This window comes from Macrobrachium nipponense, chromosome 2 (assembly GCF_015104395.2).
Source record: "Macrobrachium nipponense isolate FS-2020 chromosome 2, ASM1510439v2, whole genome shotgun sequence".
NCBI lineage: Eukaryota > Metazoa > Arthropoda > Malacostraca > Decapoda > Palaemonidae > Macrobrachium > Macrobrachium nipponense.
In genome coordinates this window covers 56,585,271-56,598,422 of record NC_087201.1, presented here as the reverse complement: position 1 = coordinate 56,598,422, position 13,152 = coordinate 56,585,271, and the positions used below count along the sequence as shown (strand labels likewise).

At 35.7% G+C, this 13,152-nt stretch overlaps 1 protein-coding gene across 7 annotated transcripts in view; it reads right to left on the bottom strand.

Annotated features, from left to right (window-relative positions):
- LOC135220599 (calpain-5-like) overlaps positions 1–13,152 on the bottom strand; it is a 221,245-nt gene that overhangs the window by 137,721 nt on the left and 70,372 nt on the right. For 5 of the 7 annotated variants that reach the window (XM_064257868.1, XM_064257869.1, XM_064257875.1 and 2 more), the window contains exons 2-7: positions 9,505–9,747; positions 8,325–8,419; positions 7,903–8,034; positions 7,352–7,576; positions 6,825–6,989; positions 2,902–2,922 (exon numbers count right to left, since the gene is read on the bottom strand). In XM_064257868.1, the coding sequence (XP_064113938.1) occupies positions 2,902–2,922; positions 6,825–6,989; positions 7,352–7,576; positions 7,903–8,034; positions 8,325–8,419; positions 9,505–9,580 (714 nt within the window). In that variant the 5' untranslated portion in view covers positions 9,581–9,747. The remainder of the gene's footprint in view (positions 1–2,901; positions 2,923–6,824; positions 6,990–7,351; positions 7,577–7,902; positions 8,035–8,324; positions 8,420–9,504; positions 9,748–13,152) is intronic. The other 2 variants (XM_064257871.1, XM_064257874.1) reach the window with 1 other exon arrangement.

Here is a 13,152-nt window from a genome sequence, read left to right as displayed (position 1 = left end):
AATTACGTGATGAGTTCCAAGGAAGGATGACAGTGAATCATATGTTTACCCAAAAAGTGGCAAAAGTAGACAGAGGGATGTTGGCTTCTTACAAGATAGCAAATTTGATTGCAAAAGCAGGTAAGCCTCATACTATCGGTGAATCTCTGATCATGCCGGCAGTGGCTGTAGTGCTTTCAACAGTCATGAATCAGAGTCCACAAGAGGTAACTAGTGTTATTCCTCTGAGCAACTCCTCAGTATCACGCCGTATTGATGAAATGGCAGCTGATGTTGAAAACCAATTAATCCTCAAAAACTGCAGGTGAATGATTTCTCGCTTCAACTCGACGAATCAACTTTACCTGATAATTCTGCTCTTTGATGGCATTTGTGAGGTTTCTTGATGAGAATGAAATATGTCAAGAAATGCTTGTTTTTTCGCATTCATTGAAATTAACGACTGACACTAAAGGAGAATCCATCTTCAAAAAACTTGAGGTCATTTTGAGGAGAACAACATTCCACTCAAGAACATTGTGGCTTGTGCAACAGATGGCGCTGCTGCTATGATAGGAAGGTATTGGGGATTCAGTGCTTACTTAAAAAAAGCTGTTCCTAATGTCGTTTGTGTGCACTGTGTTGTTCACCGGCAGCACCTGGTTGCCAAAAACCTAGCAGGACGTCTTCATGAAGCACTTGGGCATGTTATCAAGGCTGTCAACTTGATAAAAAGTAGTGCACTGAAAGATCGCCTCTTTCAGCAATTATGTTAAAAGAACAATGAAGAATTTGAAAAACTTGTGTTGCACACAGAAGTCAGGTGGCTTTCTAAAGGTAATTGCCTGAACCGTTTTGTTGCACTTTGGGACAGTGTTATCTCTTTCTTTAGTGGGACAGAACTTGGACAGAAACTTGTTGATGCAAGAGTGACATCTTCTACCTGTCTGACATATTTGAAAAGCTAAATGTTCTGAACAAAGAGCTTCAAGGAAATAACTCCACCATGTTTTCCTGCAAGGAGGCAATTACTACATTTAAAGGGAAACTCAAGCTGTTCTGGTTGAACCTTGGAAGACGAGAGTTTGCACAGTTTCCTTCCTTAGCAGTTATATCCACCGATCTGCTGATGATGACCTAGCAGTGTATGTTGACCATCTGAAGCAGTTGCATAATGATATGGACACTCGCTTCTCTGACCTACTCCAAATGACTGTGCCACACTGGTTTGTGGATCCCTTCATTGCTGATGTATCTGAAGTTGATGTCACCCTACAAGAAAGTCCTCATTGAACTTCAGAATAACACCAAACTAGCTCAAGCAAGGTTCAAGCGTGGAGGACACCAGAAGCTGTGGATGAATCAAGATGTGTATAAGAAGTACCCAATACTCTGGAAAGATGTGAAGTTGCTCTTACTTGCCTTTCCCACGTCTTACTTGGTTGAGACTGGTTTCAGTCGGGTGATGTACCTGCTGTCAAAGACACGAAATCGCCTTGACATAGAAAAAAAGAGGCGATTTACGTCTCTCTCTGACAGCTTTCAAGCCAAACATTGACAAGTTCGGCAGCCTTGCATCAGTCACAGGGATCCCACTGAAACCTTTCAAAGATAAAAGCCAATTGTACCTACATGTATTCCTTGTTTTTTTTATTCCTTTTGTAAATAGATAAGTGTTCAAATAAAATATTTTTCCAATTAATATTGGTATTTGATTCATGCCTGAAATTAGTGTTTTGAGTACATGGTACTACTCAAACTAGAACCATTAATATACCTTCCCTAGGCGTATTAAGGTGATGGACGGAAGGCGGGTGTGTGTGTGTGTGTGTGTGTGTGTGTGGGGGGGGGGGGGGGTAAGAACTCAGAGTTGGCATGGAGGGGCCACACAACAACTTGCACTGGATTGAAGGGGGGCCACCACCAGAAAAAGGTTGAGAACAGTGCTCTAAGTTAATAAACATGCTCTACTCCTAAAAACTACCCTCAACTCCTTTTTCTTCCTATTTTTTTTTTTTTGTAATATACTTCTGGCACTAAAAACCACTTACTATATGTATATGTACTTTGTAATCCTAAGAACCTCTTGTAACACCACCTATTACATTTGGCAGAAGTTAAAGAATTCCCCAAAAACTTTTCCGAAACAACAAGATTCTTAAGAAAACAGGAACAACTGAAAAACTGATAGAGAAAACCAAGTGTATTCACAAGTCATCCAAATCCTATAAAAGTTTATAAAAGATACAATTTGACAGTAAATAAAAAGCTTGCGTGTTTTATTGAAAATTCCATGTCCTTTTGTTCACTAAAATTCCTAAACATCATTATTTTAAAATCCAATTGAATAATGTAATTCACAAAAATAATACATATATAGTGTATAAAAATAAATACGTAATGAAAACACTAAACAACAGTAAAGTGAATAATAATAAAAAAAAGGGGTAAGGAGGTATAAGTAAACAATTGGATCAATAAAGTGTACTTTAACCGAACAATAGCAATTCAGTTCATAAAAGATTTATGGCTCAGGTACCAACTCCTTGTAGCATACTAAAATGGAAAAATATACATAAATTGGAGTTTCATGAACAAAATTCTTGTCTCCTACTTCACAAATATTGGATATCTTTACTTACAAAACTGTTCAGTGGCCTTACAGTACTGTACTGTAAAATAAATAATTTCACAAAACTGACTTTGGGTATAGTGTACAGCACTGTCAAATGATGCAGTGGGTAACGTTAGTTCTACTGTAAGTGCTATAAACATTTGTCATAAAGCGATTCATTTGGTAATTGGTAAAGCTTCTATTGGTCTATGAAAATGCTTTCATTATATAATTACCAGCAATTTCTAGAAATAAAATGTGCTTCTCTAGTAAAAGTCACTCAGTGTATATATAGCCATGCAGCTTACCGAATTGAAGACTTCTCCGGTCTATGGAAAGCAGAAGCACAAAAACACCAGATAAGTAAACATTAAAGCTGTATATGGGGTAATCATTTATGGTTAAGGATTTGGAATGAAAATCAGCATAACACAGAAGTTATGAAAAAGCTATTCCCTGAGAATAATCAATCATAAAATTGTTCCATTTCAAGGACTTCATTCATCGATCAGTCATAACCTACATCAGAGAGAAAGTTTTTTCATAATTTTGGTAAAGATGCTGTAGACCATTAAGGAGCAATGCTTAAGAACTTATTGTTTAATTGTATGGGATTCCATATTGCTAGACAGATCATACGAACTTTCATGCAAATGAGAATCTGAAGTGTCACAGTGAAGTTCAAATGCTGCTTCAGTCATCATTACAGCTATAAACCTCAAGTTGGTAAAATATCCAAGCTCCTTGAGTTATCCAAAAACTCATTCAATTTAATGCTAAATAATTCAAAAGAAGACTACAGAAATTATTACTATGATGTATTCACAGCTCAGAACTAAATTCACGGTAAGGATCTGCTTTCCCAATACAGTAATGAGAAATGCACTACTATATGGACAGCCATTCTCCTCTGAAATATACCATAGGTTTGACATATAGTGACCTCATTATGTTCAAATCAGTAAAGACTAAGACATCACATACAGTACATATCAATGCTCTGGATATAATTTTAGCAGCTTATCTAACCTCCCAATTTCATCCATTCTCTAAAGTAATGATGCAGGCATCAATTGGAGAAACTGCTTATCAGTAAAAAGCTCTGATGATGCCTTTAATATCCTCATTATGCATTTTGATTACCTATCTATGTAATGAAATGAATTTGGCAGCAACAATTTTTATTTACTGGTGTGAAAGGAAATGCAACTTATAAGAGTGCTCTCTACACAGCAACTGCATTTACATGCAAACTTTATTTTAACTGGGTTTTCAATCATATTCATTCCATTAAAATTCTGTCAGAGATAAAGTGCAGTACTATTTGATTTTCCATAAGAAACTGTATTTTTGTGCAATCTATAAAATGAGAAAGAGAAAACAGAACACAGAAAAATACTGTATAGTATAATGGTTATTGCATGATAAGTTATCACACTATTTCTGTGATTGATCAAAATATCAGTAGCAGCTGAAATACTCAACTCCAATTATCCACAACAGTAACCTTCTGTTCTGTCCTGCTTGATATGAGAGAAACAAAAACAGTACGAGCAAACAAAGTACTACTTAATTAAAAGAGTACCTATAAGAGAATTAAGAAACCTGAGTAATGGACACTGAAATGGTTTAAAGGAGCATTTGAATATTTCACTATATGTACACTACTTCCATCAGCAAGTTTCACATTTTTTGGAAAATATTTACCTTCTTGTAATGGAATTCAGTATTGACTATTATTGCTTCCTTAACAACAGATGATTCATATCCTCAAGTTCAATATAATATGTTACTCTGAAAAACTATGCTTCTAATTCTTATTTCATGTAGCTATTACACATAATAATAATGAAAAATTACATCTCAGAGGTATATATACTATAGATTATTCATATCTGATCTTTAAATTTCTAGCTCTCATAAATTTATTGGGACTAGGCTTTATAAATTCATCAGATATTCAATGAAGTTGCTCATATTTAATTTTCATCTACCTGTAAATAGTACTTGAAAGGAAAACTGAGTGCCAATTAGTGCTAGTTACCACCCCTATATTTTTCATCATGTATCAATATGGGATTTTTTTTTTTTTTTTCAAAAACAAATTTTTCATTACAAACCCATTACTTTATATGAGTTTTGTGTATCTGCACAAAATTTCAGAAACTTTATGGAAGCAGGAATTCTCCAGTCACACTTGGCAATCATCAGGGTCCCATTGCTTTCTGATGCCATAATGAGTTACTAACTGTGTTGTCTGGACCAGCTGTGAGTAACAGAGGGGTTAGTAGGGGTAGTATACCTGTAAAGTAATGGTTTTATAAAATAACATAATAATTTCAAAAAATTATTTGTCTCATTATAAACCCATTACTTCACATTATTCTGAATACCCTAACAATAAATTTATACATTAGTCTGAATACCCTAACAGTAAGTTTATAACTGCTTTAACTGGAATATACTTTAAAGCAAAGCAGCAAGACATAAAATGCTGACTATACTTTTCACTTTGGGTAAATGAATGAAACTTGTTTAATATACAGAATGAAATTAACCTGATTCCGAACGGATATTTATTTACTATGCGTTAAACTTAAAAATAGCGGCGAGTAATTACACAATGAATAGTGAATAACCAAAAAATTCAATTACTTACACCACATCATAAGAAACCAAGAAAAAAGTGAATATGATCGCTAATCCAAAATAAGTTCAAACATACTAATTATGCAAATGAAGTTAGGCAATTACTGAAACCAAGTCAAGTGAAAAATCCTCATTCACACTAAAGATGTCAGGAGCTACAAACTTGGGAATTTTCGTCAAGAATGAAGTGAAAGACTTTAAAGACCTGAAAATTAAGTGTAGGTTTATACCTATATGATGAGTCTCATAAACAGGGATTTAAACTCGAGAGCAGTTTTTAAGGGGTTTACACTCAGGTAGACAGGCACAAAGTGACTCACTCTGCCACTACAGGGCCAGTGGAACCCACATGAATGGAGGGCCAAGTGGAACTGGAGGAATTTTTGTTTTTCTCTGAAGCGTCAGAGTTTATGCAGATGCATATATTGTTAATGTAAATGAATGGGTTTGTAAAGGAGCAAAGTGCTTCATTCTTGCAAAACATTTTACGTGATAAATAAAAATTTAAAGCTAATAATGCACTGGCAAACAACTTGTGGATAAAGTACCTTTGGGAGAGAAATCTAAGGCCTTCAAATTTGACAATGAGAGGAATAAAAGAATTTTCAGTACTATACTTATGCTTTCTGTTTCATGCAACACTAATTAAAACCTTAAGACATGTAATTCTGAATGAATAACCTGTCTAGTTTCCACATCCTTTTGAAACCCAAGAAAAAATGCGCCAATTTTATACCTGAAATCTTGAGAAATTTATAATTGCTGAGGGAGCTATCATCAGAAGAGCTTTACTAGTACTTACATTACTGCAAATAGTTTGTGATGAAATAACATATTGTCTCAAAGTCGAATCATTTATAAAGGCCATAAAGGTGTTAATTATTATAAGAAATATTAGACAAAACAAAACAAAATTCTCAGCTTCCACTACCTATTAGTTTTAATAATTCAATTATGTGAATATGTATTCTCAAGCTATGATGTCAGTTAAATTCTGTGCAATGATCTCATTTAAATTCTGTTTGATGGTCTCAGTTAAATTCTGTTCAATGGTCTCAGTTAAATTCTGTGCAATGGTCTTGAAATAACAAAACTGATCTAGCCAACATCAGAAGTTGACTGTACTCTATCTGCTGTGGTTCTCCCGACATCAAAATGGACTGCTTATCAGCAACCTATTCAAAAATATCCAATCTTGAGAGCCATTTATTTCAGTGAAAATTATCCAACTGGTTAATCATTTTATTTTCTTATTGCATATTTCCCATCATTGATAATGTACATATGTGTATTTCCAATGACAGAAACTCAAATTTGTGAGGTCATAGTCCATCAAAAAATAATAATGTTCTGTACTTTAATAAGATGCTGCTTCCAAGGATTACAGAGGCAATACAAGAGTAAATATATGAGAAATACTTCACACTGTCTTCTTAGGAGGGAATAATGATGCATGCAAAAACACTGTAAAGAAGAAAGGGAAGGATAGAGCCATGACCATAGGTCAAAATACATACATTAAAAATGCTAAGCACATAGCCTAACAAATAAAAGGGAAACTAGGCAATGGAAAAAAACTTACTGTGATGGCGCAGCACATTAGAGCATGCTCATTCATCTCTTTGGCCATCATCTTAAAAAGCTGTTTTCTTTTTTCAAAGTCATCCGTGTACCCGCCAACAGTCAGATCCAGATGAGCTGAGACACCCGATGTCAAATCAACAAGTGCGTCACTGAGGTTTCCTCCCTGGAGAACGAGGTCTTTGGTTAATGGTGCGTTTAAATATTTCAAAACAGTAATGGAATCAAGGAGCTGAAACCATGATGGAAACCACAAAGGCCTAAATAATCAATGAAAACAAAAGGCAATGAATTTAGTGACCTTAATTGTCTCCTGAGGATATGGAAAATTATAGTTATGATTTACATCGAATATATATATATATATATATATATATATATATATATATATATATATATATATATATATATATTATATTATATTTTTTTTCATATTAAAAGTTTTTTTATTCCAATATAATTATACAAAATTGTTACCACTATCATTACATAGTAATTTTCAAACAAATAAATAAAAGAAAAAAATACCTCTAAGGCTTCATACGACCCATGCAATTTGGCATATGCCTTTTCTAATAAGGCGCACCAAAACTCCCCTTTTTCTCTCGAGTGGGTAAACAACAACTGGCCCTCTATCGTTGGCAGTAGATCGTCAATCACAACATCCACCCATTCCCCAAATCTCCAGAAACGAAAGTGGAAGATGCCAGGGTGCAAATCTCCATATTCTTGATCTTTGTAGTCCGGTATAACCTGGATTTAGAGAGAGAGAGAGAGAGAGATGAGAGATCGATCGGAGGAGAGAGGAGAGAGATGAGAGAGAGAGAGAGATGAGAGAGAGACGAGAGGGAAAGGAGGAGAAAGGGGAAAGGTATTCGGAGGAGAGAAAAGAGAGAGAGAGAGAGAGAGAGAGACTTATCTGTTACTAAGCAAATACAAGTCTGAAAAATCACTTTTACAGGAACTACACTGATGCAAAACCTTGATGGAAAACCGATGCTTCTAGGAATGTCTTAAAATACTTAAAAAAATAAAGTCAGCAACATAAAATAACGTGTGAGAAAGGGAAGGCTACTCACCCTATGCCATAGTTCTTTCACACCAGTCAGCGTGGCACATGCTGCAACAAACCAGCAATTACCTAGCTGCCCTTGAGTGACATCATTTGCACTAACTCCTTCTACAAACAGCCTTGGGTTGTCTACTATCTCCTGAAATGCAAGATCACTTTTAGAAAACATCGCAGTAAAAGTCTCTGTAAACCTGACTTTTAAAATATAGACCAAAATCACCTCTTTCACATCAATTCCTCATCAATTTCATGACACATCCTCTTGCTACAGAGATTTATTTTAGTCACTCATGAAAGATCAGCTTTTTTAAGGTTCTTTTTCATATCGACCTCTTCATATACAAATACTAAAAACATCTAAAGAGTGACACTGGGACGTCATCCTTGAAGGAGAGCTAGTTCTATCTCGATGGAGAATGGAGCGCTTACGTGCGGCCTTTTCCAAGTGACGACGCCTGGCGGCTGTTTCGAGAAGAATAAGGTCGAATCATGAGGGGGAAACTTTGGGTCGCTGAACTTCTCTCCTGGAAATACATGAAATGAAAATACATTACAATTCAGCATCACACAGTCACTGTAAATGTCACAATGATACTCAAACGATAACATTATTCACTCACTATTTATGACCTTTCAAATCACGAGGTGAATTACATCATAACAATGACATCACTGTATAAAACTGCGATGACATCACTTTATCCGCTAATGCCACGCAATATCACATCTGTGAGGAACGACCCCAGGATAGATGTTAACGAAGTAATTCAACTTTCTAATTAAAACAGAGCGGAGTAATGAGATGTCCCTGAACTCTTTATTCTTCTGATCTATTAGAGGCATGGGCGTGTGCTTGAGCTCGAATGACAAGTTATTATCACCATCTCTGACATCTACAAAGGAAACCGATGAGTGAAGAATTAACTGGTTGACATATATGACAGATAATAATCAAATTACATATGTAAAGAATTAACTATGAGAGAGAAATAGAAACGATGATGATGATAATAATAACAATAATAATAAGATAAATAAAGGCAAGGAAAGTTGCTTAAAAAAGTTCATCTCATGCACCAAGTAAAGTTACATAAATAACAACGTAATGATGATCCAAACGTGTATTTCAAATCATAGCCATGCCCATACTTTCTTAGCACTTGAGGAGCAGGTCTTCGATGTTACACCGACAGCTCTTAAATATGAACACTATGACATCAACTGTGTTAATGATAACTTAAAATAGCTAAAATATGTGTTTACTTACGACTCTTGTTGAATATCCAATAATTATTTTAAACCTAAGGACAATGTTAAAACCTGTCATTATCAAAATAACTGTAGCAACTCATGAAGACGCAATGTACTGTGGTATCAATAAGATTCTTTAAAACACACACAAGCAAAGGCCTGCAAAAAATGGCAAAAGAAGAGAAAGACCAATAAAATCGTCCTCCGCATAAAACGTAGGCATAATACGTATCATTATCGTTCACAGACTCCAATGACAAAGACAACCTGGACTCACGGCTGCCTGCCTGTGAGATCCACGTTCAGAATTCAAGAAGGCTTTCCAAGAACAACTCGATACATGACGAAACTGACTCACCTCTGTTGATGCACTCCTTCCTGAGCTTGGAATACTTTTGTCCTTGGAATGAGGTGGCATTGCTAAAGAGGCCCATCGTGGCCCTGATTTACATCTTCCAGATCTTCCACTCCTCTTGCAGTTTCCTGTTCTCAAAGATCTCGGTCGCTATGCAAGTAGTCCTTACTCCTTTTGGCCCCTTCTAATTTCTTATCCGTTGTTATCCCAGAGGTTCGGGTCCAAAATCGAAAGGTTTTTGGTGTACTGAAATGACAAAATTTAACTATTACTCGAATCCTTCGTACACACTATATAAAACAAACAGAAAGTCTACCAGCGAAACCATCTCAAACTTTCACAACAACAATAAATATTGTACATAAAGAAGGGTGTTATCAGGGGCCGTTAAAACAGAATTAAATCTTAGTTGTCGCACTCTTCGGAAACATTATACTACTCCCAATGAAAAGTTTTTACAAATACAGAAATCAGGGATATTTGGTTTTCCTTATAACATAGGAACTCGCAATGATAAGACCAAAATTTAAAGGAAAAAATAAAATAAGACGAATTCCATTGACAACGATGACATAAAGCAAAAACACCAGAACGTGAAGCTGCGACTTCCAAAAAGTCATAGAGCTTAAACATGAAAAAAGCAAGTGTCTATGTACACGTGCACTTACACACATACATATAAACCTACAAACACACACACACACACACACACACATATATATATATATATATATATATATATATATATATATATATATATAAAGATATATGCCACGAAGGAAAAATAAACGAAGCAGGATCTGAGAGACCTTTCGACGTTAAACGTCCCTTACTGAGCAGTTTTTGCTCAGTAAAGGACGTTTAACGTCGAAAGGTCTCGCAGATCCTGCTTCGTTTACTTTTCCTTCGTGGCATATATCTTTATTTATGGATTTATCACGTTCCTAACTTCCGTGATTCAGTTATACATACATACACACACACACACACACACACACACACATATATATATATATAATATATATACGTATATATATATTATATATATATATATATAATATATATATTATATATGGCTGGTAAAAATGTTCTGTTACAACGAGCCCATAAAAACGCCCAAATATAGGAAGTGAAGAGAGACAGCAGTCTCTGAAATATAGTAATCACTTTCTATATTTTGGCGTTTTTATGGGCTCTTTATATATATATATGTATATATATATATATATATATATATATATATATATATATAATATATATATATATATATATACGATTTATTAATCTCAAAGATTGGAAAAAGCTATGATAAAGAGGCAAGGGAAAAGAGAGTATGTGGGGAGATGACCATTCCCCCTTCATGAACTTCTTCCCTTGATCTAATCACAAACCTCATTGCTATCATTATTTCTCCTTGTGTTTAATTATGAGAGAATTCTTTGAAAAAAAAAACTCCAGAAGAAAGAAAGCAAATGAACCACCATTTGTTGCCTCCTTTAGTTTTCTATTAAAGAAAACTATTGAGATGCATATTTGTCTCGCCATCCACACTTTTTCTGTTCGCCCTCAGATCTTGAAAACTACTGCAGCTAGAGGGCTGCAAATTAGTATACTGACCACCCATTCTCTAATCATCAAACATACCAAATTGCAGCCCTCTAGTCTCAGTAGCTTTGATTTTATTTAAGGGTAAAGTTAACCACGATCGTGTGACTGGCACCGCTCTAGTTGCCAACAACACAGGCCCCCACCGGGCCGTCCGACAGTTTGATGTGCCGTGGCTAAGCGTTTCATGGGCCGCGGCTAAGAGTTTCAGGTGCCATGGCTAAGGGTTTCATGGGCCGTACCTAAAAGTTTCATATAGCATTATGCACCGTACCAAAAGCTCGATTGCACCAAAGAAGCTTCGGCGTATATTTTACTTGTTTGTTTAGTCTGCTCTTAACTGTTCTGAAAACAAGTAGAGTGTTAACCCAACCAGGACAACCCTTCTTAAACCACTGGCCTTCAAAACCTTAAAAAAAAAAAAAAAAAAAAAAAAAAAACTGAATGACTCCCTTTACCTGACCACAAGGACCTACTCTAGGAACGCCATGAAAGACACCGTGTTTGCTGGTATCAACGAATATCCATAGGTCTCTCTCTCTCTCTCTCTCTCTCTCTCTCTCTCCTCTCGGGAGAGATTTGCTTGGAAAGATTTGCGGCAAAATAATAAAAGCATACTAGAAAATCAATACAAGGATTTCAGAAAAATACGTAAGAAAAGCCTATTGTGGTTAGGAGAAATGAGAAGGTAGTTTACGGTATCAAACGAGTACATGGTAAAGATTTCACTAGTATCAACGAGGTCTAGCCACATAGAAGACAATCAAGAGTAATTATTTGAACGAAGTCAATACGCATAACATTATGATAATTTCAAAAAAGCAAAATGATAATACACCATCTTTGAGTGTTTATTCATTTACCTTTTCCCCCCAAATCACCAGATCAGCGATAAAAACACAACACAAGTGAATGAAATGTTCACTTTGTAGCCTGGAGCCGATAATAATCATGGGAAATTTCCACCACTGGACCTAATTACGTACTGTCAGTTAATACGTACACAAAAGAAACGCATGCACTGCAATAAGCAGCCAATTACACTGTCCAATAACATGCTATTCAGCAGAAGGAACTATGATTCACAACGCAAAGTAACATGTAGGAGAACGGATGATGATTACAGATTCACGCATGCGCAGGAGGCGGCAATGCGTCACTCCTGGATTTCAAGATGAGAGAACACACTCTCATGCCGGCCCCAAGGCTGGATGAAAGAGTAGGTTATGGCTCCCCTCCCTTGCTATATATAAAAGGCAGCAATGGGTCATAATGTGAATAATACATGCGAGACATCGTAACTTGGTGGGCAAGACGTGATCGTCTGAGAGTAGGAACCCGCACAGAATCTCAGGAAACATGTGAGAAACTTTAGAGGATCAATTATCCAACTCGGAAAATGTGCTTCTCTGTTTTGTAAATTATTGCACACCTCCAGGGATCTGGAGTTTCAACAGTGCAATTCAAGTTTGAATAGAGTAAATTCTATAAGTATTTCCGTTCGCTCTTCTCGACGTTGTTACATCATAAGATTTTTTTTTCATTATTATTATGAACAGACTCCTATATAGCTTTATGCGTATTTCTGTTTTTAAGAAAAGGAAAGGTAGGTACTCCAATCTGATGAACAGATTTCTGTATAGACTCATGTCTATTTCTGTTTGGTGAAAAAGGAAAACTATTCCATTTTGTCGTTTTTCTTACTGGCCAATAAGAGAGATCATTTATTGCATCTCGTCCGGGTTTTAAACAAATATTAACGAGAAAAAAAATTAAGCTATTTTTGACATGAAGCAGATGGTCTACAAAAAGCGTAATGCATAGCCTTCATGTGCTGAAAATGGATTTTACACGAACACTTATCAACTTGTATGTTTTGTCAGTCATATGTCCTCTATCTGGTTCAACTTTCTAAATACTTAACAATATGAAAAATGGAGAAGATAAGAAATAATGCTGTATACATAAAAAGGCGGAGGGAGGACACGGAGAAAACCACATCAGCTTTTTAAGAGGATAACAACCTTTGATGAAGTCGTTAGGGTC